The sequence below is a fragment of the Hyperoodon ampullatus genome (assembly GCF_949752795.1).
Source record: "Hyperoodon ampullatus genome assembly, chromosome: 15".
In the NCBI taxonomy this organism is placed as follows: domain Eukaryota; kingdom Metazoa; phylum Chordata; class Mammalia; order Artiodactyla; family Ziphiidae; genus Hyperoodon; species Hyperoodon ampullatus.
The window spans coordinates 11,908,822-11,936,196 of NC_136928.1; the positions used below are offsets into that span (position 1 = coordinate 11,908,822).

At 47.3% G+C, this 27,375-nt stretch overlaps 2 protein-coding genes across 2 annotated transcripts; both read right to left on the reverse strand.

Annotated features, from left to right (window-relative positions):
- Positions 1-8,523: 8,523 nt before the first annotated feature.
- Positions 8,524-11,354, reverse strand: IL1F10 (interleukin 1 family member 10; the record flags this gene model as incomplete). Its single annotated transcript, XM_079720895.1, is given in 6 exon segments — positions 8,524-8,631; positions 8,635-8,724; positions 8,726-8,737; positions 9,035-9,162; positions 9,410-9,495; positions 11,323-11,354. Coding segments are annotated over 6 exon segments (456 nt in total).
- Positions 11,355-19,382: 8,028 nt separating this feature from the next.
- Positions 19,383-24,343, reverse strand: IL36RN (interleukin 36 receptor antagonist). The gene is made up of 4 exons (XM_079721105.1): positions 24,256-24,343; positions 22,870-22,955; positions 21,247-21,374; positions 19,383-21,075 (listed from the first exon to the last, which is right to left on the reverse strand). The coding sequence occupies exons 1-4, from the start codon at positions 24,282-24,284 to the stop codon at positions 20,851-20,853; spliced, it is 468 nt and encodes a 155-aa protein (XP_079577231.1). The 5' UTR covers positions 24,285-24,343; the 3' UTR covers positions 19,383-20,850.
- Positions 24,344-27,375: the final 3,032 nt, after the last annotated feature.

Below are 27,375 nucleotides of genomic sequence, written 5' to 3' on the forward strand. Positions count from 1 at the left end.
CTCTACTCTTCTAGGTTCTTCTGGCTGGTCTAAGAATTTAATTGACATGAGACAGATTAAGAGGAGAAAATCAAACAAAAGTTTAACAACATGTACACATGGGAGAGACCCAGGAAACCTGTGTAACTCACCAAAATAGCCAAAACCCTCACCTTAAATACCATCTTCAGCTAAAGACAAAAGAGGATGTTGAGGGGGTGGAGAGTGGTTTGGGGCTTCAAAGGCGAGAAAGGCAATTAACATGGAAATGGAAAAGCAAATGTTTGGTAAATGTTTGCTGGCCCTGTAGAGACAATGGGAAACAGAGAGGAATTTTAACAAACAAACTTTGCTCGGTTCCTCCCTGTCTGCACACCTAGTTCATACTATAGTTATCTATGTACGGTGACAGCTCCCTTCCTGGAACAGGTCCTTTACCTACATTCTTTTAGGCAGTTAGGGGGAAGGTCCAAGTTTCTTCTAGAATCTTTTTGGCCTTGATGGTTTTCAGCTCAAAATAATCCACATGCCAAAAAGACATTTGGGAGTGGTAAATTTTCTTCTCCTACACTAGGAAGTCAAACCTTACATGTATCTCCTCACACACAATGTAAAGTAGGATTCAGTAAATACACATGGAAGGAAGGGAAGGAGGGGAAAAAAAGAAAGAAACATCAGAAGAATAGCATAAGTACCTTTATCATAATAAATATTGCATGAAAAATAATAAATTGTTGTTTTAAGTTGGTAAGTTTGGAATTGGTTGTTACACAGCAAGAGCTAACTGAGACACCATGCAAAGGGCTTCAGACATTGTCTGGGAGTCCTGAGGCCCCATCCACCCCCACCAGCTCTCCTTCTGGAAACTAGACCCTTCTCCACTACTCCCTCCCACTGCCAGAGTCCTTCCTGAGAAATCTGTACAGATGTCCTCATGCTATTCTCCATAGAGCCTGACCGACAAATCAGACCATTTGGGGACTATTATTGGAGCTTTCTGGGACTGCTCCCCATGGTGACCTGACCAACCAATAGTTCCCCAACTTACTTGTGCATTTATTCCCATATCTGTTCAGCAAATGTTGATGAGTGTCTGACGCATGTCATAAAAACTTCTAAGTGCTCGTAAAATATAAATGAACAAAATGGGCAAAAACCTCCGCCCTGGGCTTCCCTGGTCGCGCAGTGGTTGGGAGTCCGCCTGCCGATGCAGGGGACACGGGTTTGTGCCCCGGTCCGGGAAGATCCCACATGCTGCGGAGCGGCTGGGCCCGTGAGCCATGGCCGCTGAGCCTGCGCATCCGGAGCCTGTGCTCCGCAACGGGAGAGGCCACAACAGTGAGAGGCCCGCATACTGCAAAAAAAAAAAAAAAAGAAAAAAAAAACCTCCACCCTGTGGAACTTGCATTCTAGTGGAAGGAGAAGGGAAGAAGCACTGATGAAATAAAATTCATATTTTACGGCAAGACAAGAAAAATTTTAACATAACATTTTCCTCTGCCCGTTTAGGCCTCCTCCCTCCCCTTTAGTGTGCATTGTGCATCTGCATTAACCTGACCTCCTTAGGAGATAACATTCTTTCTTAATCTCGTAAGGGGTCATGATGACCCACTACTCGCTTTGTACGTGCAGATCTGGATTGTGTAAACTGTCAGTGACGTGTAACCCTTTATCTCAAAAATGTGTATCACTGTGCTGCGACCTTTGATGGTTGGAACAGTCCTCAGAGCTTTCTGAAAGACTGTTGGGTTATAATCCTCAGGTGGGCTCAAGTAAAATTTTCCATTTCCTTTTTAGATTGACTACTGATTAATTTTTTGTCAACAGAATAATAAATAAATAATAAATCATAGTTGTGTTAGAATGTGGTAGTACAATAGGGGACTCAGGAGAGCTGAGATTCAGAGAGGGGTCCATGTTGCAGTTATAAATGAAGTGATCAGAGGAGCCTTCATTGAGGAAGTGAGACTTCCAGACAGCAGGCTAGTGCAAAGGCCCTGGGGTGGCATCAGGCCTGGAGCATTTGTCTCTGGAAAACAGTGAGGAGTTTGATGTGGCTGAAGCAGAGTAAACGGGGAGAAGCATATAGGAGAATAGATCAGAGATAACTGTATTAGGGCTCTCCAGATATATATGTGTGTGTGTGTGTGTGTGTGTGTGTGTGTGTGTGTATGTATATATATATATGTCTCCTCACACAGTTATGGAAGCCAAGAAGCCCCACAGTCAATCTGCTGGAGGACCAGGAAAGCTTGTGGTATAATTTAATTTGAGTCCAAAAGCCTGAGAACCAAGGGGGCTGTGGTGGCAGGAGGCACTGCTGGTACAAATCATGGACTCCAAAGGCCCTAGAATCAGGAGCTCCAATGTTCAAGGGCGGGGGAAGATGAACATCCCAGCTCAAGAAAAGAGGGAGCAAACTCACCCTTCCTTGGCATTTTTGTTCGATCCTTAGCCTCAGTGGATTGCATGATGCCCACCCACACTGGTGAGAGCCATCTCCTTTACTCATCCTACAGATTCAAAACTTAATCTCTTCTAGAAACGCTCTCACAGATACACCCAGAAATAATGTTTAACCGACTCTCCAGGCATCCCTTAATTCAGCCAAGCTGACACATAAATTAACTGTCACAATAATCCATTTTCCCCATAAACCCATGAACATTCATTGGAATAGTGTTTCCTGGAACCAGTCTGGAAAATACTTATCTTGGAGGTACCCAAGTCTGCAGTCTTCAGAGCAGACAGACTCACGTGACTGTGCTATTTTGCACATCTCGGGTTCTATGAGTGATGGGCCCTCAGAAAACGTCTGCAGGAAACAGTCCAGTATAAAAGAGCCTGTGCTGAAACTCCAGACTGCCAGCCTCCTCTGTCACTCTAATTCTATGACCAGAGTCTGGGCAAGGGTATCCCAAGGGAGTCAGAAGGGATGAGTGTAGGAGAGGATGATTCACTGCAGTGTCTCTGTCACAGGGAGAGGGACAGACACACAGTGGATACCAAATACCGGAGGGATTAATTTAATTGCTCACACAGCGCCAGACCCAAAAGGCAGTGCAGGGAAATTGATCTTTGTCGCCACCTACAGCCCAGAAGCCCCACTGCAGGCTCCCAGCCTCAGAAATGGGCCCATGGGATGTAGATCCTGGATTGCTCAGAGTCTATGCCTATTGAGGGGGCCAAGATTGGAATTTACTTTGGGCATAGATAGATTTTTGGTTTTGGTTGAATCACTAGCAAACCCTTTTAATTACACAAATGTAAAATCCAACCGGAAATGTAGTCAAATAACTCAAATGCTAGTGCTTCTAAGACATTAACTTTTCTGTCTATGCTTGTCATGTTCACTTCTGTCATGATCATTTATGAAATGGTTGCAAATTGTAGTAGAATGGTGTAACTGAGCAGGACCCTGTGGGGACTTCCCTAGACAGACTCCCCCCACTCCCCGCCAGTATACTCTGCTTGCCTCTTGTTTGTTAGGAATACTTTAGCTTCCTAGGTTTTCCTCAAGTTCCAAAGAATAAATTTAATCAGAGAAGTGAGAAAATGCAGAAACAAAGGAAAACAGTCGAGCAAGACAAAATAATAATAGTTTAGCCATTAAATGAAGTTAAGGACATTTAGTTTCTCCTCAAGGGCTATAGATAATATTCTGAGTCAGGTCCTTTGAGCTGTTTTGCAGATACTGAAACCCCCACCAGGTGGAAGAAATTAACTGTATGCTGCCCACAAGCACGTAGACCCCAGACTGGTTGAAACCAGAAGGTTGATGATGCTGACTCCCAATTACCTCACCACCAACCAATCAGAAGAATGTCCACGAGCTGATCACGTACCCTGCAACCCTCTCCCTCACCCTGTCTTTAAAAACCTTTCCCTGAAAGCCATTGGGAGTTCGGGCCTTTTGAGCATTAGCCACCTGTACTCCTTGCTTGGTGCCCTGCAGTAAATGCTGCACTTTCCTTGTCCACAGCCTGGTGCCAATAAATTGATTTTACTGGGCACAGGTGAGTGGGCCCAATGGTATCCAGGAAATTTTGGTTTCCATTAGAGTGTTCTTCTTTTCTTTTACTATTTCCCTCCCTAAATCTGGGTTTAGACTTCCCCAGAACTTCCATGTGCTGTGTAGCCTGTGTAGTTCTGTGTGTGATGTTTGTTGTTGTGTTTTTTAAAATTTTTATTGGAGTACAGTTGATTTACAACGTTGTGTTAGTTTCAGGTGTACAGCAAAGTGAGTCAGTTATACATATGCCTTTATCCACTCTTTTTTTTTTTTTTAGATTCTTTTCCCATAGAGACCATTACAGAGTATTGAGTAGCATTCCCTGTGCTATACAGCAGGTTCTTATTAGTTACCTATTTTATATACAGTTGTGTGTCTATGTCAGTCCCAATCTCCCAATTTATCCCTCCCTCCCCCTTATCCCCTGGTAACCATAAGTTTGTTTTCTACATCCGTGACTCTACTTCTGCTTTGTAATTAAGTTCATTTCTACCTTTTATTTTTTAAGATTCCACATATAAGCGATATCATATAATATGTGACATGTGTCTGACTTACTTCACTCAGTATGACAATCTCTAGGTCCATCCATGGTGCTGCAAATGGCATTATTTTGTTCTTTTTTGTGGCTGAGTAATATTCCACTGTATCTATGTACCACATCTTCTTTATCCATTCCTCTGTTGATGGACATTTAGGTTGCTTCCTGTGTGTGATGTTTTTAACACTTGTTTGTGGAGACTATAGTAATATAGGGGCTATAGTGTGGGCTTGGAATCATAAGATGAAAATTTGGGTCACAAAGGAAGTGTGATAGATTTTCAATCCATGTGACTTAGGACACACAGGTTGCAGGAGACCCTGACCACATCACCCTTTTGTATAAAGTTGCTTCAGATCTTCTCAGAATAAAGACAAGTTCCTCTATGCATCAGTCACTGCCTATATCTGGAGCTTTTTGTCAACACACATACACACACATGCAGACACAGGTTCATGCATGCATACATGCACACCATACACACATGTGCACACACGTATGTGCACATGCATACACTAACACAGCTACACTCAGGACTTCCTTCAAGCCTGTATATGGTTGTCTCCTTTGCCTGCCCCACACCTCCCCCTGCCCCTCACCTGGCTGGCCCCCATGCCTACATCACCTCCTCTAAATCCTTTCCGAGCCCCTGGGATGGGACCACTCAGTAGTCCAGCTCCCTGGTGCTGCCTGAGGAGAGGTTACCACACTGTGTTCTACTCACTTGTTTACTAGTTTCTGGCTCAGGACCTGCCAGTTCAGTTCACTCTGAGAGGTAAATAGTGGACATGACCTAAAGTGTGCCTTTCCCAGGAATTTACATAATAACAGGTCTGATGGACTGGTTGTGGAATGAAGCCTTTGGCATGGTCACAAGGAAGGAGGAAGAATTTCAGGGATAAGGCTTGGGAGGGGTGTGTGTCAGAAGCCGATATCATCATTATTTTCCCATCATTATTTCTACCTGAGCCCTGCAGAATTTCAACGCAAGGCTCCCTGAGTCATGTTTGGAGTGTTTACTAGTCCTTCCATAAGAAGCAGTCAATAGGTGTTGGCTTTTGTTCATAATGTCTGGTGTCCCCACCCACACCATATGTCTTTAAAGGGTAGGGGCCGTGCCTTCTAAATCTCTTGTATCCTCTTCCTCTCCGAAGCATTCATATAGAATTGACATATATTAAAGCTCCAAATGTGTTTTTACTTAAATACAGAACATGTTCAACTCATCTTTGCTGGCCCTTCTCTTATGAAATGTGCCTGCCACCCACCCAGGCACACCCAGGTCTCCTCCCACTCCTGGCCCTGCCCCAAGCTGGGTCAAGTTGAGTTACCACCCTTGAAGGAGATAGATAAGCTGATGTGGAAAGATGAAGCAGGGGTCAGGCCAACCATGGAACCACAGCCTCAAAGCTGATCCCAGGGCAGAGCCAAACAGAAGGCAGGTGGGGTGAGAGGTAGGGCAAAGAGGAAGCTGAGACGAGCAGAAACCCTAGAAGCAGGTGGATTGGTCCAGTGCTGACCTCAGGGGCCCAGGCTTAAAATCTGGGTCCTACTTGAAATACTTGGATGATTCCTCCAGGCTTCCTCCTTCACTCCTTCACCGGGCATCTACAGTCAGGCCCCGCCTATCTTCCCATCTTAATTTTTAGCAACCCCTCAGCCACAAGCCTCGGGTCCCTGCACGTGGATGACTCATCACGCCCCAGGTGTGCTGGAAACTGTCCTCCATCACACCTTCCTTAGTTGCTCCCTCGGCTTAGAAATGCCCATCCACACATTCTCTGCCCTGAAACTACTTTTTCTTTGAGGCCCAGGTTAAATGCCCTTTCCTTTGTGAAGGCCCGTCCAGCCCTCTCTACCAGCTGCACCTCCATGCTACAGTGGCGTCTGTTTACCTTGCTGCCATAGATGTCCTCACACTGTATCCTGAATGTCTAACAAGAACCAAGTGATCATCCATTAATTGGTTCAAGACTTTGCACTTACTCATCACCCTCAATGTACCAGCAGCTGCCCTGGGCAATGGTGACCCAAAATTGAACTACACCCCCTGAAAAAGCACAGAGTAGTCCCGGCACATAAATGCATAGTTATGATGTCATCGCCAGGTGATAAAATAATGGGAAACATGAAGGCCATGGAGACGCAGGGAAAGAATCTAAATTTATCAGTCATAAAGCTCAGTATGTCTCTCCTCTGCTTAAAATCTTCCCATAGCATCCTTTTTCACTTAAAAATAAATAGAAACCTTTATTTGCCTTCAAGACGCCCCCATGATCCAGCCCCTGTTTCTCTTGCCCACCTCCTAACTCTCTCCAGGGTCCAGCCCCCCAGCCTTCCACTGCTATTCAGACACTCTAAGCCCCTTCTGTCTCAGGACTGTGCATTTGCTATTTCTCTCCTGCATCACTTCCTAGTCCCACTCCCTCCTGCCCTTCAGCCTCAGCTCAAATGTCACCTCCTCCAAAAAGTCAGGGTCACCTCCCCCGACCACCCTCTCTAATGTTACCATTGAATACCTACCGCCCTCACCCTCACACTCTCTCATGTAAATTGCCCTTGTTTGTTTTCTTGTTTGTGAATTTGCTTGTTTAGTGTTTCTTCCATTCAATTATCAGCTCCAAGGAAGCTTAGTTTTGTCGCTCCTAGAATAAGAGTGGAATAAAAATTTGTGGAACGATGTTGGCGTCAAATGGACCAGATGTACATGTACAGACTATGTGACCTTCAGCAAGTTAAGTATGTCACTTCTTTTAGTCTAGTCTCTTTACCTGTCAAATGCAGGTAAGAATACTTGCCTTGCAGGGTCGCTGTGAGGATGAAGATACACTGTGCTTAAATGTCCTGGCCCACAGTACATGTTGGACAGATGCTGAGTGGTTGTACAAGAGGAAGAGAACCAGCAGTCCACCCCTCTGAGCCCTGATACCACGGGCTCTCTGCTCTAGCTTGTTTGACTATGGATCCTCTACGAAATGGAGAGGGATTTGGGGGTCTGAGGATGAGTGTCAGTTTTAACTACAAACTCTCAGTTGAGGTCCAGCCCTATATTCCCAGCTGTAAACAGTCAACTCAACTCATCAGTTCCACAGTAACCTTAAACTCAGTACGTCCAGTCCAAGCTCACTGCCTTTGCACCACTGTTCCTCCTTGGTCCTCACACATCAACACTAGCAGGCAACTAATGGTACCGGTCAGTCGGTTGGATGACTGATTCGCTGTGAAGCATCTGATAGAAAAATCGTGACCTGAACTAAAACTGAAATTGTAAGCAGCCCAAGACATTGTCCATGGACAGAGGAGGAGAGCTGGGTTCTGCCTGGAGTTTCTCAGTTGTTTCTAGAAGCTCTGGAGCAGAGGGACCAGAGGAGAAGCCATGGCCAGGCTTCCAAGAAGGACTCACCAAATTATCCAGTCCCTTTGCATTGAATACTGCACACAGAGGCCCACTCACTCCGTGTTAGTTTCCTACAGCTGCTGTAACAAGCCACCACAAAGGCAATGGCTTAGAACAACATACATTTATTATTTTACAGTTCTGGAGGTCAGAAGTCTGAACTGGTTTTCACTGGGCTCAAGTCAAGTTGTTGGCATGGCTGTGCTCCTTCTGGAGGCTCTACAGGAGAACCCATTCCCTGCCCTTTTCCAGCTTCTAGGGACCACCTGCATTCCTTGGCTCACAGCCCCTTCCTCCATCTTCAGAGTTAGAGGTATAGCATCTTCCAGTCTCCCTCTGACTCTCACCCTCCCGCCTCCCTCATAAGAGGACCCTGGTGTTTGATTACCTTGGGCCCACTGGGATACTACAGGATAGATGAGCCTTAATCCCATTTGCGAAGTCCCCTTCTGCCATGTAAGGTAACACATTCACAGGTTCTGGGGATCAGGATGTGGACCTCTTTGGGGGGTGCCATTATTCTGCCTCCCACAGACCCTGAGCAGAATGAGCTTGGTTTGGGGGCGCCAGGCCGGAACCCAGCTTCCTGCCGCTCTACCAACCCTGTTCAAAGTAGAGCTCAGTGCAGGCTGAGGGCTCACTCTCCTTGGTGAGTCGTACGAGCTCTTGGGGCTCAGCCGAGCCACAGAGAATCCAGCCAGGTCAGGCAGCAGCCTCCAGCCTGAAGGCGGGGTCCGAGCGTCTCTGGAAGAAGGTGAAGCAGGTGGCCTGGTCACCGCCCTTGTACAGATCCTCCGATGCTCACTTCCTGTGAGGGCAAGGCGGCGGCTGCTGGATAAGACTGCTGATTGCATGTCAGCCCTCGAGGCTTCTGGGGCTTGGCCAACAAGGGACCTGAGAGGGTGGCTCTTTCCCCAAGGAATTGCCCTCTGAAGGTTCTGGAGGCAAGGGTCTGGGTGCTGGGTGCAGGGAAAGATGGTGGAAACCTAAACAGGAGGGATGTGTGGACCTAGCCAGAATCCACAGATGAGCACAGAGATGCCAGAGCACCCTGGAGGCCAGGCCAGGTGTGCAGGGGCCCCCAGAACAGGGTGCGGTCTCTCACCTCCAGCTGCAGGGAAGGCCCCTCCCCTGTCTCCACACATGCCAGGCAACGACTGCCTCCCTGGATCCCTAGGAAGATGGGGAAATTGGTTTGGCCCAGGCCTCTGTTGGGGAGAATGCAGCTCATCCCTGGGGTGGGGGGTGGCGAGGAGAAAAGAGAGCCAGGAGATGAGGGGACCCCAGATCGCAAGCTCTTGAGCAAGCTAAGGCTCGAACAGGAAGGAGCTGGGCCAGGGCCCAGCTGGCCTGACCCCTACATGCACGCTGCAGGGTGAGCTGGGACTCCTACAGGGGTCCTGACCCTTCAGTAGGAAAGGGAGAGCTTGGGGTAGACGGAGCTTGGGTGAGTCCCAGGGCATCGAGGCTCCAGATGTTCCTGCATGGCAGTTGTCTGCGGCGAGATGTCCCACCAGGAAGTGGGGGTCTCTCGTGTACAGAGCCTTCTGACCTGCATCCTTAATTCTGAAACAGGAGGCAGTGCTGATGGCCCGCCTCCTTCAGGCACCACTGAGCCCCACGGCCCTCCCACCCCCCACTCTGAAGGACAGCATGGAGCACTAGGGCCCCTTCTCCTTCTTCAGGAGAGAAGTAGGGGTGCTACTCCACCCAAGAGCATGTCAAGACCAGGTCAGCCTTAGGTGAAGGAAGTCCTCCCAGGGCTCGTGACTTTTTCAGAGACCGCACCTCTGTCTCTACCAAGCTTGGCCCCTGTCAGGCCCTCAGGGTGGTGACGGGAGCCTGCGTCTTCCCACTGAAGGGTAGAGAGTTTTCCTGACGCTCCAGCCCTTTTCCGTGCCTCCCCTGAGAAATTTCCTGACGAGGCTCCGATGTCTCTGGGTGAGACTTATCCCAGATTTTCTGGGCTCACCCAATTTTTCATACGTTTATTCTCTTCAGTAAAGGGATTAATTGAGTATACAATAATGTGTGGTTTGTTTTTCAGATATTTTAAAGGCTCTTTATAGAAGAAAATCCACAAATGAGGGGGAAGAAAAGTCCGATGTGATGGTAAGCATGCCAGCCTGGCCACCCTGCTCCGGTGAGTGTGTAAGGGGTGGGCTGGGCTGGGCTGGGCTATGGATGCCAAATACAGGTGGTCAGCAGGGAGTTGGCACTGGGATTGCCTGTGGTTCTGACGATCGGCCTGGGAGGGTAAACGCATGCCAGGGAGGCTGAGAAGGAACCGTGGCGAGTCTGTGCAGCATCAAAGCCAGGTCCATGCTATTAGCCCATGGCTGGTTGGTTTCAGACATGGTCATCAGCTGCTCTCAGGCCTGGGGAGCCATCCTTATATTCAAGAGCAGAACCTCCTGGCCAACACCACACTTCCAGGAGGTTCTTCTCTCTCAGTAACAGCTAATTATAATACCCTTAGCTAATGACTGTATGTGTTTAAAGGAGGTTCCCCTGTACAATAAAAACGAAGATCTGAAAAGAGCCTGGGTTTGCCAGCTGGCCTTCTCCCTCCAACCTGGACAACCAAGAACTGTGGATAACTTAGCTGCCAGCAATATTCTGTTCAGAGACCAGAACCCAGGCTACATACCCCAGAGGGTTGACATCTGTTTTGTCATCTGCGTGGTCCATACACTTGTGTCTTGTCTTCCCAGCTACGTTTTACCTTCCCAGAGGCCCTGACCGACCCCGCCCCCCACCATGTCTAGGATAGGATGGGCCCATGGATAAGCTGGGGAAATGCATCCCAGGAGTCAATCCTGTTTTATTTTTATCATGCCTTAACTCATTCCTCGAAGAGCTTGAGATAATTTACAACAAAAATCACAGACAATAAAGTGGTAAAGTAAAAGTAAAGACTCAAACGTCAAGTGAGATAAAATGCAGGTAAGAGTTGGAAGCTCAGACTGGGAATAGAGGCCACAGAGGCTAACATACAAAGATGCTGTCACTGAGATTCAAAATTATCTCTGAGCTTTTAGAGAATGGAGGCTGGAACAGCACAGAGAACCTGGAGTCTGAGTCCTGGCGCTGTGTGACATTAGGTACTTTATAACCTCTTTGAGCCTCAGTTTCCAGATCTATAAAATGGGCTTAGTAATGCCCCTTTGTAGATTTCCCAGGATGGAGGCAGGGCAGTAGAATGGCTGGCATCTTGCAGAAGTTCAGGAAAGAAAGCTCTTGTGATTATGATGATGATTAAGCTTAATTGTGGGGCACTTGAGATTTCTGGGGTGAGAAGGAGACTCATCCCTCTGATTCAACCCTCTTTCCTCTTCCTCTGTCATCTCCAAACCCCCTGATTAGGAAAAGGAAGACTCCAGGAAGACTTACATGTAGTATCTTGCCATGGGGAGGGAGCACATTCCTGCAATCGGGGTGACTGGTCCTTGCCGAGAGGGAAGGTAAAAAAGGGCCGCCAGAGGATGAATGTGTGAGGAAGATGTGGCATATATACACGATAGAATATTACTCAGCCATCAAAAAGAATGAAATAATGCCATTTGCAGCAACATGGATGGACCCAGAGATTATACTAAGTGAAATAAGCCAGACAGAGAAAGACGGATATCATATAATATCACTAATATGTGGAATCTTAAAAAATGTTAAAAATGAACTTATTTACAAAACAGAAATAGACTCACAAACATGGAAAACAAACTTATGGTTACCAAAGGGGAAAGGAGGGGCATAAATTAGGAGTTTGGGATTAAGATATACACACTAATATATATAAAACAGATGGATAACCAACAAGGACCTACTGTATAGGACAGGGAACTGTACTCAAGATCTTGTAATAACCTATAATGGAAAAGAATCTAAAAAAGAATCACTTTGTTGTACACCTGAAACTAACACAACATTGTGTTAAAAATTTCAATGAAATTTTTTTAAAAAAAGAATGGCTGTAATTTAAAAAAGGGGGGCGCTGTCAGAGAAAGAAGAGGGTGGAGCTAGGGAGCAGATATCCCAAGGAGCCAAATCATCCAACCACAGGGCAGAAAGTTCTCACTAGGTGCTTATCTATAAGAGCCCTACCAGAATCCACCAAGGGCTCCTGAGCCCAGCAAGCTCCAGGCAGCTCTGAATCTCCCTCATTTGGGGCCATCCAAGTCGATCTGGCAGGGGAGTGAGCTTGACTGTGCACTGGTGCCGCCGGTTCTGGGAAACAGGATGACAGGTTTCCCAAAGAGTTCATCCAGGAGCCCTTCCTGGGGCTCAGACTGGGGTGGGGTGTGCTCTAGCCTCACAGTTTAAGGATGAACCTGATTGAAACCCTGTCCCACTCCCAGCCTGGCCTTAGAGTCACCACCTCCACCTGCCTCCTCTGGACAGCTAAGAGGAACCTCCCGCCTGCAGCCAGGGCGGGGTCTCTCTGCAGTTAGAGAGTGTCGTTCTGGGGACTGGATCGCTTTGCCAAGACTGTGATCTGTGAGAGACCATGCACACTCCCCTGTTCTGTTCCAGATGGAAAACAGCACAGGCTTGAGATACACAGACTTGTGTTTTTGAGGAGGAATGATCTAAAAACTGAAGCCAGTGTTCCTGTACAGACCCTAAACCACAGAGCTTCACATGGCTCCACTCCTTCCAGTTGGATCATCCGTCCCTAGAGCATTTCCCTGAAATGACCGCCTTCAGAAAGGCCATTCCAGAATCCAGCATGGAAAGAAATCCAGAGCCAATCAGGGCATGAGGGTGGTAGGACTTAAAGTCTTAAAGCATTCGACGTGCTTTGTAATTTCATCTGTTGCCCTTATTCTATGGGAAAATAAGGAATTGCCCAAATGTTTAATAATAAAGATGTTCACGGCATCATTTTTAATAATAACAAGAAGCTGAAAATAATCTACCTGCCCAATAATAGGTGATTGGTTAAAAAAATATGGTAAATAAGAAAGTATGTGTACATTAAAGACGATGTAGAAAAACATTTTATGATATAAAAATGGTCAAAATACATTAAGTGAAAAGCACAGGTTATAAATAATGTGTGCATTATGATTCCATTTAAATCTGCCCACATACATAGAAACAAAGATGTTCGATATTTTACAGTATTTATCTATGGCTGACAAGATTATGGGTGATTTTTATTTATTTACTTTAACATTTCAACATTTTTCCTTATATGAAAATAAATTTCCTTTGTAGTATATGGTAAGTTTTAATTTTTTTTTAATGAAGGGTTCGATTACAGTCGTTGGCTTTTCAAAATGTGCCTGCCCATCGAATCACCGGGGGACTCTTGAGAAGTACTATTCCCTGGGCTGAAGGTTCTTGAATGACTCAGTGATCAACTGGTCTTGGGAACTTACACACTAGCTCAGTTCTTCTCACTCTCTAATAAACGTGTAAATCACCTGCAGCTCTTGTTAAAATACAGATTCTGATTCCCTAGGTCTGGGGTGGGACCTAAGACTGCGTTTCAAACATGCAACCAAATGACATTAATGTTGCTGGTCCCTGGACCACACTTTTAGTATCAAAGGACCAGATGATCCCCCAGTCCGATAGGTCGACAGCAGCATGGCTTCCATGCAAGCCCATGTGAGTGAGATGCTGTGCTCTCCCTTGGCCAAGCTACTGGGGCTTCTTTGGTTGGAGCAGCAGAAATATGGCCAGCCTAGCAGCCGTGCCAAGGGCTGGCCGGGGCAGACGAAGTGGAAGGTCCCTCTGTAAAGCTGGATAGGCAAGCTGGTGACTCCCACTCTTGGTCTGTGTCAGCTCAAAGAGCCGGCAGAAATTCAGGACTGGTCATGTCCAGCTGGATTGCTGGGGTCCTCTTGTCTTGGTCCAGCCCCAAATTCCAGTGTCTCTCCTACAGACTCCCATATCAGGAACCTCTGCCTGGGGTTCTGGTATAGTCTGTGATGAAGTGAGGATTGTGTAGGAGTGAGAAACTGACTTCTAGTCCATCAGAGAGCCTGGGCTCCTGGTTTTGAGAGTTTGCCATGATCCTTCCCAGTGCACCACAAACTCCATTCCCCAAGCTTTCCCTTCCCTATTGTCCCCAAGTGACCTTTCACTGGACTTTGGTCTATACCCCTCTCTGGACCCCATCCTTAGCTGTCTCAGACCTCATCAATTCACCTATCCTGGATCAAATACCACCACCAAATAGCCCTGGGCTTCCCCATGCTCTTTTGCACATCACACCTGTTTCTGCCTCTCCTTCATCCTCCTACACACTATCTCCATGGAATCTGTTCTCTCCAAGACAAATAATAGCTTCTGTGGAGCCAAATCCAAAGATATTTTCTTTTTTTATGATTCCTCTGATCTTTGGCCATTGTCCCCCTGGGAGCCCTTGACATTGATTCACACCTCTCCTTCTCAGATGCATTGTAGATTCGCCCTTTGTTTGGGGGTCACCCCTAAACCTGGAAGTCACTGGCCAAGGTCCTAAGCTCTTCTCTTTCATATCCCATGAAACTGCAATCCATCCATTTCCACAGCTGCATGATCATCTTTCTCTAACGCCTCCCAAGTCCAGACTGAACATCCTCCTTTATCTCCAACAGCCTACAGGACACCACCCTTTGGATATCCTGCCATCATACCCAACCCAATTCATCTAAGGTCAAATTCACCTTCTCCTCCCAGCTCATGCATCCCTCCTGGTTTCATTTCTCTCGCTGCCATAATCTTCCTCTAGACAGTTAGATTCAAATCCTGAGAACTGTTGACAATTTCTCCCACTTTTCCTGGCCCTATGTCAGATTTATCAAGTCCCAGTAAATAACTTCTTTAAAATATAACTTTGTTTTCTTCATAGCTATTGGAACTGCACCTGTATTCCTGGTTTCTCTGCCTTCAATCCAGCCCAACCTATGTGAGGTTCCTGGACTTGTATTCTAAGTACTGCTTTCATCACATCCCCATCCAGCTCTAGAATCTACATTGGCTTCCCACTGTATGATATACTTATCTTAAGTGTATCTCACTTCTCCGTGGACACTAAACCACCTCCCAGGCAATGAGACTTCTTTCTTATCTTCTCAGTAGGCATACTCAAAGTTATCTTTCATTTCCCTACCTCAAAAGTCATCCCTGCTCATCATTGTCCATTTAAATCTTTTGACATTAAGGTCACTGGACATGGCATTATTATCTATAGGTTGAGTATCTAGTTCTGCCAAGTTAATTATCAGCTCAGAGAAACAGCTCAGACATACAAGTTCATGTCACTTAACCTCCAATCTTCAGTTTTCAGCATCTATAAAATCCTGGAGTTAGAGTATGTGGTTATTAAGATTCTTTCAAGATCAAACTATCAATGATTCCATGACTCAGAGTTTAAAGACTCTTTCCTTTACTATTGCAAACTTACTCTGAACTCCCATTAAATTTCAGTGTGTTATTTATTGTTTTATGTATAGGCATTTTTTCCCTTATAAAAGTGAACAAGCTCTTGGAGCCACAGAGCATAGCCTGTAGCTCTCTCCATCTGCCCCAACTGAGACACACTGGTGCTTATGAGCAGGACATAGAAACACTCACCGCAGATTCGGATGGCAAGGTTGGTTCTAGACTTAACTCTGCTACCAATTTATTTTGTCACCTTGGAAAATTCCTTTTTTCCCTAGGCCTCCAAATTCTTATCATTGGAATGAGAGGTTTAGCAAGGTCAATATTTTTCAAAACTATTTTAGGTTTCACAAGGAAATTTTACACAGACACTAATGAAAGTTAAATGGAGAGAATGATGGTGACACCAGGACCCAGCTAGCACCGACTACTGAAGCGGGCACTGGGTGTGTATGTCACTCCCAGTCTCCCAATTTATCCCTCCCCCCATACCCCCTTGGTAACTAAACACTCTACTATATATAAAATAGATAATCAATAAGAACCTACTGTAGAGCACAGGGAACTCTACGCAATACTCTGTAATGACCTAAATGGGAAAAGAATCTAAACAAGAGTGGATGTATACATCTAAAAAATATGTATATGTATAACTCACTTTGCTGTACAGCAGACACTAACACAACAATGTAAATCAACTATATTCCAATAAAAATTAATTTTAAAAAGTTTTTTGAATTTTTAAAAAATAAAACTAAAATAACGTACACTGCAAAAAAAACCCCAAAAAACAAAAAGGCACTGGGGCATCGCTAAGGAACCTCAAGCTTCAAAAAACATTGTTGAATACCACTGGCCTAGATGATTTCTTCTGAAATTACTTTCTAAAACCGGTGGTCCTAAATATTTAAAAATCTTGACTTGACTTAACCTATACCTTCTCCTCAAATTCCTTCTATGTGACCCTAGACTTCTTTAGCATCCCATGGTGATCTATGTAGGGGATACCTTGCTAACTAGAGAGCTTGCCAGGAGGATTAAAAGGAGGTGGCATATCAGAGCTATTGACAGAGGGAGAAGAAAACAGAGAAAGATAGAATACTGCCTGTCCACCACGGACCTGCAGATCCCAGGTGCCTGGAACCTCCAGCTGATTTCTCCAGGGCATGTGCACTGAGTTTATATTGTCTGGGCAGGGTGGGTAAGCCTGTAGCAATCTTTATAACTGTCTCCAGGATGGGGAAGAAAGGCCTAGGGATTTCACAATGTCTTCAGCACAGTATGGACAGTAAGGAGGTGGGGACCAATAATGAGTGTTTGCTGAAAGGGGAGAGAGTCACCCATAAAGCCTTGGCAAAAGCCAGGCACTGGGACTCTGCTCATAGCTATTGTGATTGATAATGTTATTGGTGGTTTGGGCAGCCAGATAAATGATGCTGGGTTCAGACGGCTTTATATCACCTTCCCTTTGGTGCCCCATGGGGCTCCATCCTAGCCATAGGAAGGTGGAAGAAGCGAGAGTGAGTGTGTCTGAAGGGCCTAAGGACAGACTTTTTTCTGCAGCCAGGCTGTGGCCAGTGAGGCAACGTGAGAACAGGGACTGATGACATTGTGAGTATGGCCCTGTTTGGAATTATGAGAGGGACATCTCTGTTTTTCAACAGGTTCTATTAGTTGGTACCATTTGATGAGATGTAATGTCTAAGGAAACCCACTACAGACAGAAGACACTGACCTTAGATTCATCCTGGAACTGAGCAGGTGCCCTTTGCCCTGGACTATGAGGGCACCTGGCTCAGTGTGATCAGGGTAGGGGTGAAGAACACTCAGGCCTTCAGTCCATCCATCCACCCATCAGTCCATCGACCCATCCATCCAACCATCCATCCATCCATCCCTCCATCGGTCCATTAACCCATCGGTCCATTAACCCATCCATCCATCCATCCATCAGTACACCTACCCACCCACACATCCATCCTTCTATCCGTCCATCCATTCATCCATCCATCCATTCATCCACCTACTCACAAGGGACAGAGACACTTGGGCATCATGCCCAATATAGACCTTATGGTAATTCTCCCTCACAGGTCGTTTGCAACATTCCATAAAGGTCTTGGCAAGGATGTGGGAGAGGTCAGTCCTATCCCCAGATGTCTGCAGAGTGACGGATGAGAAAAGATGGACAGAGACGGGAACAGATTTCTGTTTTCTAAGGCCACCAGTCGATCTTCACTCCCTTTCCCAATCTCTTGTCCCCTCAGTGGAAGAGGTCAAAGCACAGGGTATTATATCAGGCAATCAATGAGTGCTTACTGAGCATGTACAAGGCCCTGTGACAAAGGCATACAACACCTGGTCCCTGTTGTTAAGTAGCTTTACAGTCTGGCTGGGGGCTAAGCCATAAACACTTGAAAAGACCAGACTCTCTAATCTGTGGGCCAAGGGAATATTGGAGACAATAGAAACAGAGAACCCCCTCGAGTAAAAAGATAAATTCCTAGAATTGAAAGGGCCTTAGCCCTTTACATTGTTCCTCTTTTCTTTTTTTTTTTAAGGTATTTATTTATTTATTTATTTATTTATCTATCGTGGCTGTGCTGGGTCTTAGTTTCAGCACGCAGGATCTTCGTTGCAGCATGCAGGATCTTTTTTGGTTGCGGCATGCGGGATCTAGTTCCCTGACCTTGATCCCTGGTCAGGAAACTAGATCCTGCATGCCGCAACCAAAAAAGATCCTGCATTGGGAACTCAGAGTCTTATCCGCTGGACCACCAGGGAAGTCCCTGTTCCTCCCTTTTCAGCTACTTGTGTCAGCTCATCCCTGCTAAAGCCCTTTTGAATTCTTTAATCCTACAAATGATGAAGCAATCACTTCAGGCTGGAGAAAGCTTCAAGAATGAGGTGAAATTTCAGCTGCTCCCTGCCAGGTGGGTCCATTTAGATGGGTGGAGGAGAGAGAAAGAATATTCCAAGGTGGAGGAATAGTTTCCACATTCAACACTCACTGGATCCCAATTATTTGCCAAACATTATTCGAGGTGCTTGGAAACAAAACTGATACAGCCTTGACCCTGAGGTGATTTTAGGGGCCTCAGACCCCAAGTCAATTTATTACAAGGAGGGGGAGTTAGCATAGAGTTAAGCACAAAGCACTGTCAGAGTAGATGACCAGGGATCTCCACTCGGCAAAGGCTCCTCAGAGGAAGTGACAATATGAGACTATGGCTGGGCCTGTGGGCAGAAGGAGAGTGTGAACTAGGTCTGTTCTTGGCAGCCCTGAGAGGCCTGTGGTAGCAGCTGTGCTGCCTGCTGCCCAAGGACTTGAGCTGCATCTGGGCTGGAGCTGCTGCAGTCCCCAGAGGCAGACACTATGGCCTGGCCTCTGCCTTGCTGGTCCTTCAGCAGAAGGTGAACCTGCCAGGCTGGTCTGACTGGTGAGGCGCAGATGGAACTCCTGGGGCTCCAACTTGGGCCCCTCCTCTGGCTTCTGCTCTCATTCTCCAGACTTTAGGCAGGGACCCTGAAGTCACAGTCCCTGGCACGTATGTCTGAAGGTGCAAAGGTAGTCAAGGAAGATCTAAACCTTGTGGGAACAGAGAATATTCAACCAATTTGGTATGATCCGCTTTTTAATCAGATGTTTGGGGAAATAAAAGGGTTGGTGTTCATTTTGAGAGGGAAAATAAAAGTAATGGAGAAAATTGCAATCATAATAAAATAAATAATTTGTTTCTCTTCCCCTGCATACTAGTTATCTATTGCTGTGTAACGAGTGACCCCCAACTTTAACAACTTAATGCAGGAACACATAACTTTCTCACAGTTTCTGAGGGTTGGGACTCTAGAGCAGTTTAGCTGGGTGATTCTCTTCAGAGACTCTCACTAGGTTGCAGTCAGGCAGGGCTGCATCGCCCGAAGGCTTGCCTGGGCTGGAGGAGCTACCTCTAAGCTCACTGGTGTGGCAGCTGTCAGGAGGCTTCATTTTTCACCAATGGGTCTCCTTACAGGGCAGCTCACACATGGTACCTGGCTTCCCCCAGAGCAAGTGAATAAAGAAACAGAGACCAAGATAGAAGCCACAGTGTCTTTTATTACCTAATCTCAGAAGCGGCATAACATCACTTCTGCGGCATTCTATTGGTCATGGAGACAACTCTGGTCCAGTGTGGGCGGGGGCACACGGGGGTGTGAAGACCAAGAGATGGGGATCATTGGCTGCTGTCTTCATTCCTTGGGGCTGCCCTAACCAATTACCACAAACTTGGTGGCTTAAAATAACAGAAATTTATTCTCGCACAGTTCAGGAGATTCGAAGGCTCCTGTACTTCCTCCGAAGGCTCTGGGGAAGAAACTGCCTCCTCACTTCTGATGGTGCCCCAATCATTGGCACGCCTTGCCTGGTGGCACTCTCCTCAGCCTCCATCTTCTCATGGCCTCCTTCTCTGGGTTTCTGTCTTCTTAAAAGGACAGAAGTCCTACTGGATTTAGGGTTCACCCTCACACAGCATGACCTCTTAACTAATTGCATCTACAAAGACCCTACCTCCAAACAAGGTGTCAATGAAAAATATTGTAAACATATCAGTAAACAAAGAATGTGGCAGCCATCAAGCCATCACATTACAGCTTCCCCCAACGGTGAGGTCTGAGGGAACTCAGGATGGAAACAGAATGCCCAGAGCTGCAGCCACCCCCAACAGTGCACCCTGAGGAAACCCTGGATGAGAAAACACAGGATACTGGCCCCAGATAGCTGAGGTGCCTATCAAAGGAATGATTCCAGTGAGCCCAGAATCTTGCATCTTCCCATACATAGAAAAGCGCTGAATTCCTTAACTTGAGATGTCTGATTTTCTTAAGTTAACAATAATCTTTTGATGTTCTGACTACCTGGTCTTTGTTGCAAAAACCCCTCTATATCCTGGCTTCCCCCTTGCCTCTTTGGAGCAGTCCCTTAGAGTTATCTAAGAGGCTGTCTTCCAGGCTTGAAGCCCTCAGAATACCCAGCCAATAAAACATAACTCTCAACTTAAGGTTGTACATTTTTTTTCAGTTGACAAAGATCACAGTCTGAGGTTCCCAGAAGGACATAAATTGTGGGGAACAGTATTCCACCAGCCCAGGAGACCTCTTGGAGGCTGGTTCCCACCTCTTGGAATCTCAGAAGACTGTGACCAATCCAGGTCAAAGCACAGGATGGTTACCTGTTCATTCCCACAAAGCATGAAGGATGCCCACCGCTCCCCTCCCCCTGCCCCTGACCCTGACCCCTTAGGGGTTTATCTTAGGGGTTTACCTTTCTGCAAGGTTTCACATCCGCAGTGCCACTCAGCAGGAAAGAAAACTGTGGACTAAGCCCCAAATCTCAGAAGGATTTACCCAAACCGGGAAACAGGTGGAGGAAGAGTGGCCGTGTGCCCAGCCCCTCCACGGTGGAGGCCCTGAGAGCAGAGGAAGGTGGATCACCACGGGTCTCCTCCTACACCTCCTGGCCCTGCCCAAGCTGGCCCGCCCCGGGAGCCCTGGGGGCATGTTGCCCTAGTCACACGGCTGGAAGTAGAAGTCGGTGATGGGGCCGTCCAAGCTGGTGTCCTTCGGGAGCTGAGTGACCCGGAGAGGCTGGTCCGCTTCGGGCACGGTGCAGAGAAACCAGCCCGGGTAGGCAGCCAGCTCGAAGCTAGAGGTGAGCCCCGTGTCCCGCCGGTAGAAGGTGAATCTCTTGGACTCCTCGGCACTGTGGTAGAGCTCCATTATGTTCACTGGCTGCAAACAGAGGGCACGGCAGGTGGGTGATGGGTAGGGGCCGGCCCCAAGGCACAGGGATGCAGAGCCATAATTAACAGAAACCTGGAGGGAGAGGAGCCCAGGAAGCCGTGACATCAGCATCTTTGACTTAGTGAAGCCACGTGGCAAGGCTGCCCCGACAGGACCCACCTCTAGTTTCAGGGTCGGTTCCTGCCCCGTCCCACACGACAGGCACTGGCTCCCACTCTGGACGCCCAGGATGACTGGAGAGAGCTTGGCATCCAGATGCCGATTTGGGACCACGCTGATCTCTTCACCTAGAGGAAGGAAGCGGATGCAGGGACCTTGGCCACCCTCCCGTCCCTCTGCCCCGTCATGGGCTGTATCAGGCCTCCTGTCCCCAGGCTGGACAGAAAGGGAGCCTCATAACAGCTGTCATGTAGGGAAGGCAGGTCTCCTGCCAGCTGGTCCAGTGGAAGTCAAGGCAGACAGCACACGGTACCACCTCCCAACCCCACACCCAATCCAGGGTCAAAAGTTCAAGTCTTGGGCCTCCCTGGTGGCGCAGTGGTTGAGAGTCTGCCTGCCGATGCAGGGGACACGGGTTCGTGCCCCGGCCCGGGAAGATCCCACATGCAGCAGGGCGGCTGGGCCCGTGAGCCATGGCCGCTGAGCCTGCGCATCCGGAGCCTATGCTCCGCAACGGGAGAGGCCACAGCAGTGAGAGGCCCCCGTACCGCAAAAAAAAGAAAAAGTTCAAGTCTTCTCCAAGCCCCAGGGGAGACTGACCACCTCTTTTAATGCCCCTCGAACTTCCAGCCTCTTTTCTGTAACCTGTCTTGATAAGCCTCCCATCACAGTGAGTTGGTATCTTTCCACCCCCTGTGAGAGTCCTGAGGACAGAAAAGGGTCTCATTTTTCTCTGTAATATCCTTCCATCTCACACACACACACGCGCGCACACACACACGCGCGCACACACACACACACACACACACTCGGCCTCACAGAGGGCTCTGCCTGGCCCCAGGGCCCAGTAAGGCTGTTCTAGGCGAGTAGATATGTACCACTCTAGAGAGAAGGTCCTGTCACACTGTGTGGGGCTGTGTGAATGAGCACGAGGCCAGATGGTGCCACCTGCTGCTCTGGGCCCCACCGCTCTGAGTGACCGAGGACCGGCAGAGCGCCGAGAGGACCCCCTAGGGGCAAAGGGGCAGAAACCCACTCCCACATGGGCGTAAGGGTGAAGAGGGCCTGTTTAGTGTTCTCCTCAGCACTGGCTCCCAGAAAAAGGGATGTTGGACCCAAGTCCACCTGTGAGGAAATGACAAAACAGCCATCTTGGAAAATAATCCCACCTTTGCATAGAGGCTTCCGGTGGGACTCGGGCATGGCGCCATGCTGGAAGGTGTGCTATTTTATTTGTCCTTGCTCAGAGCCTGGTTTTCTGATGCCCCGTCTACTGTGTCAGGCCCAGGGTCTGTTGGCTTGTGCCAATGCTTTTTTGTTTGTTTGTTTGTTTGTTTGTTTTTGCGGTACATTGGCCTCTCACTGTCGTGGCCTCTCCTGTTGAGGAGCACAGGCTCCGGACGTGCAGGCTCAGCAGCCATGGCTCACGGGCCCAGCCGCTCCGCGGCATGTGGGATGCTCCCCGACCGGGGCACGAACCCGTGTTCCCTGCATCGGCAGGCGGACTCTCAACCACTGCGCCACCAGGGAAGCCCTGTGCCGATGTTTTTAAGCCCTCTTCAGGCCCCCTCCCCTCAGAGTATTTAGAAACCTAGGGAAGTAGGGTCCTCTTTTGCCACCAACCTTTAATGACCTTCCCTGCTTGCAGCCCTCCGGCTTGAAGCTGGTTGTCGTGCAGATAAAGCACCTTCAGTGTTGCATCCTTCATTCTAAAACATCAGGACAGGATGACACTCAGGGCAGGTGGTGGGTGCTCCAGCTTGCCTGGGCTCTGGAGAGTCCCCCAGTCTCGGGCTCTCTTCCCACTGAGCCAGAAGTAATGGCACAACCTTCTCTCCCAGCCCTGGGGGCTCATGCCTACCCCCGGGACAAGGCCACAGCCTCCCAGCTGAGTCTGGGTTTTGCCCCTTCACCCTATTCAATCTTTTCTACACTAACCAGACTCTTCCCTGGGTCATGTTGGAAAAGAAACTAAACTGAGTCAGAGTCCTGGGTTCTCATCCCGGCTCTGCCACCATCACTGCTGAGTCACAACAGACAAGTTATTCACCCTCTCTGGGCCTGAGTCTCCTCAGTGCTAAACTAAGAAGACGGGATAGATGCTGCCCAGGCCTCTTCAGGATTAAAATGCGCCTTGATTGACTTCCGCCTTTACCTCTGTTTGGTGTGTTTACTTCCACTTGGCCATAGAGTCCCTACCACGTGAGGGATTTCTTTACATTTAAAATTCTTTCATTTTGCTTTTCAAATTGAATTCACACCTACAATCTCAGTTGATTTTCTGACATCCTGTGTGGCGAAAGCTGTACTCCAAAGAGGGTTCCTCCAGATGTGTACAAATTGGTTCAATGCTGACTAAACACAATTAAACACATCTCTACTTCAAAGGACTCATATGCTGAGTTATGCTATGGTCCTCTTTTAAGGGGACCTAGAAAGCATATTTCCCACACTTCCTTGACTGAGGAGCACCACTGTATAAAGCCACTCGTAGGACTGGGGGTCCACGGAACGCACCTTGGGAAAAGCTATACTAGACTCCGAGTTCAGTGAGAGAAAGATTCTTCTCATTCACTGTTGCAAAAGTCCAGGTCATTGCAGAGCCCATGGCTCAGCACATGCCAATGGACAGACAGACTGACTGACAGAAGAGTTTTGCTGTTGCTGTTTTGTCCCAGAGGGCAGCAAGGAGGTAGTGGTTGGATTGACATCTCTTCACTGCAGTGGGTGGTAACAGCAGGGCTCCAAGCCAGGCCTCCTAACTCCCTAGGAGGGATGAGGCCACACCCCCCTCTCATCAGGGAACCCCCAGGAGAGGGCCTGCTCCTGTTTGAAGAGGCTGGAAGAACTCCTCTAAGGGCAGGGAGTTGCCGTTCACACCTTCCCAGCTGCCCACCCCACCTGTGGGACAATCACAACGCCCTCCCCGGAAAGGCTGGACAACAGATCTACCCAGAACTCACTCCCCCACCCAGAGGACATGGCCCAAGCAGAGGCTCAGATACTCACCGGAAGCACAGCGCCCCACTCAGGACCATCTCGAGCTTCTGTGTGTAGACGCTCCTATTTTGAGATCACAGAAAATCTTAGGTGGAGATAGAGGCTGAGCTGGCAGGGGTCTCTGTAAGCAGCCTCCTGAGGCCCCCGGCATAGGAACAGCCCCCAGGGATCAGGGGATTCTAAGTCTGGTGTCAGGAGAGGTGAAGCCCAGCTCCCCAGAGGACACCTCAGAATGCTCCTTTCTCTTGGCAGGGCCCGTGGTGTCTGCCTGCTCCTCCGAGGTTGCCTCAGCCCTTTTAATGACGCCCTAGGGAGGGGCTCCTGAAACTGCCTCAATCTCCGGAGGAGCGGGGATTTCTAGAGTGATTTCACACCACCTTACGCTTCCAGAAACATCTGCTAGCTCATTATCTCTCTCAGGGAGGGAAGCTGCTGGAGGCAGTCTTCTTCTAGCAATTCTGAAGAACTTCCAGGGGCTTTCCAGCCCTTAGTGAGCACTGAGCTCCTGGACATCTGGCCCTTCCAGACCCAAGGGTATCATGCAGAGAGCAGCTCAAGGAAAGCAGATTTTAGAACAACCCCCTTTCCTCCTTCCCCACTGCCCTCCTTCCTTCTCTCCCTCTTTTGTTCCCTCCCTCCTTCCTTTCCCTCTTTCCTTCCTTCTTTTCTCCCTCCCTCTCTTCTTTCCTTCCTTTCTGCCTTTGCCAGGACTATGGGAAATGCTGGAGGTGGAGCTCTCCTGCTTAGGGGATGTTAAGTCTAGGTATTCATTGTAGAATAACCTGAAAATCCATATTGACCAAACAAAACAAAACACATGGATACTTATCTCCAGTGCGTGCATCATCAGCAAACCAAGGACAACAGTTTTTCCTCTGCACATACATGCCTGTAACCATCACAGCTTTACACACGACTGCATCTCAGAACCTACACTCATTTCAACACGCTTTTTTCATGTAGCAAATAGCAGAATCTCCTTCCATACCAAGTATAATGATATCAGAACATTGAATAGCCATATGGTATTTCATTCTACAAATGCAACATCATTTATTTATAGCAATCTGTTATTAGTAGTCCTTATTGTTATTATGTGTCATTGAAAATCATGTGGTGACAAACATCTTTGCTCGAGTGTCTGATTATATCCCTTGGAAATAAAACCTAGCTTGGGCCATCTATGATTGATCTTTCTTCAGTACCTAACTGGTAAAATAACATGTGATTGTGTAACAATTCATGTGGTTCTAATCCATCCATACACTCTCTGTGATGGATCTAAATGAAAGGTAAGGGTCAGTGCATAATGACAATTTAATTTTGTCTTGAGCACCACTGATAACCATTTATTGCTAAGGCATACCTTCTAAAGAAACTGTGTTCAGGCTCATGGGCTAAAATGTCCTTAAAGTGTTCAAAAATAAATAAAATACCAAGTTGTTCGAAGGATAGAAAAATAACACTCATAATGCCACTAATGTGATAAACACCTTTCAGAAAATGTAGAGGCTTATGCAAAATTGTTCAATTGGCCATAAATTGACCAAACAGAAATAACACTATTTGTGCAAATACTTGCAAAAAAGAACAAAAGGAAAAAGAAACTCCAGAAGGAGTTGGCCATTAGGCAAAGTGGCTTTAAGCAATCAGGCTTTCTTTTACAAAGTGATAATAGAGAAGAAGATTTTGTTTCCCCTAAAAAGGTAAAATGTCATCTGCCCTGGTTGCCCTCTCTGATTTCCTGACCCCAGTGAATTGCACCCCAGGACACTGCCGTGGTGCTTCATCAAGCCCTTTCCTCATTCTGCTAATAAAGAATGAAGCCAGTATGTGGCCGCCCCCCCCCAGGATGCTGAGGATTCAGGGGGATGTCTCCGCCAGCTCCCTCTACTCTACCATGTGCATAACAGGGGATGGATACAGAGTGGATGGACGGGGCAACAAATGGATGAGCCAGGAAGGTGAAAGTAAGAAAAATAAAACAAACCCCTGTTAAGAAAAGTTCTCCAAACTTGAAAATAAAACACAATGATGACATCATGTGCTCTCAGTGTCATACTGGAGCATCCTCAAACCGTCCCACCACCAATTGCTCAGTTACCTGGGGAACATCTGTCTTTGTGTGACTTATTAATTACCATGGATTAGCTATCAAACTCTGTGAAGTTAGATGTGAACTAAGAGAAGATTGATAAATTTCAAATGATTCCTGCCTGATAGAAAAGATAACCCCAAAGAGTACAGTTGTATTGCCTTGTAATTTATTAAGCAGTTTTTTTTTTTTATCTAAGCTAATCTATTCCACAATTTCTTTCCTGACTGATCATATAAGCCCCTGTTCCTTAACTTATCTTTTGAATTAGCTTTATCATCCTGCCAGTTCCTTCATTTATTAATAAAGATAAATCTTTGACACATGCTCACTATGTGTTTGTATGAGAGTCATGTTTGGGGTTTTTTGAAAATTAAACTGGCGTTAGCTAAAACAATGTTATTTTGCCCCAGACTCACACACCATGTGTGGTGGCTTTAAAATATGTCCACAGATTCTTTGATACTCCATCCTTTAAGAGGTGGAGCTTAACTCTCCTTCCTTTGAGCGTGGCTAGACTTAGTGACTTGTTTCTAAAGAATACACTATATGGTGGAAGTGATAGCATGCCACTTCTGAGGCTAGATGGTAGAAGGCATTGCAGCTTCCCCCTGGACCTTTCTTGAACCACTCACCTGGGAGAAGTCAGCTACCGTGTCACAAGCAGCCTGCAGAGAGGCCCACGTGGTGAGGAACTCAGACCTCTTGCCAACAGTTCACTCGCAAACCTTCCAGCCCCATTAGAGCCATCAGATGATGCAACCCTGTCTGACATCATGACTGCAACTTCATGAGGAACCCTGAGTCAGACCACCCAGCTAATGCCACTTTTCAGATTCCCGATTCTGAGAATCTATATGAAATAATAAATGTTTGTTGTTTTAAGCTGCTAAGTTTGTGGATAATTTCTTACACAGCAGTATGTAACTAATACACCTTGTCATCACGACTGGCAGTTCCTGTTTCTGTTGTTCCTGTTGTCTTTTCATTCTCCAGTCTTCAGTGAGTATCCTCCCTTCTTAGGAAACAGCTCA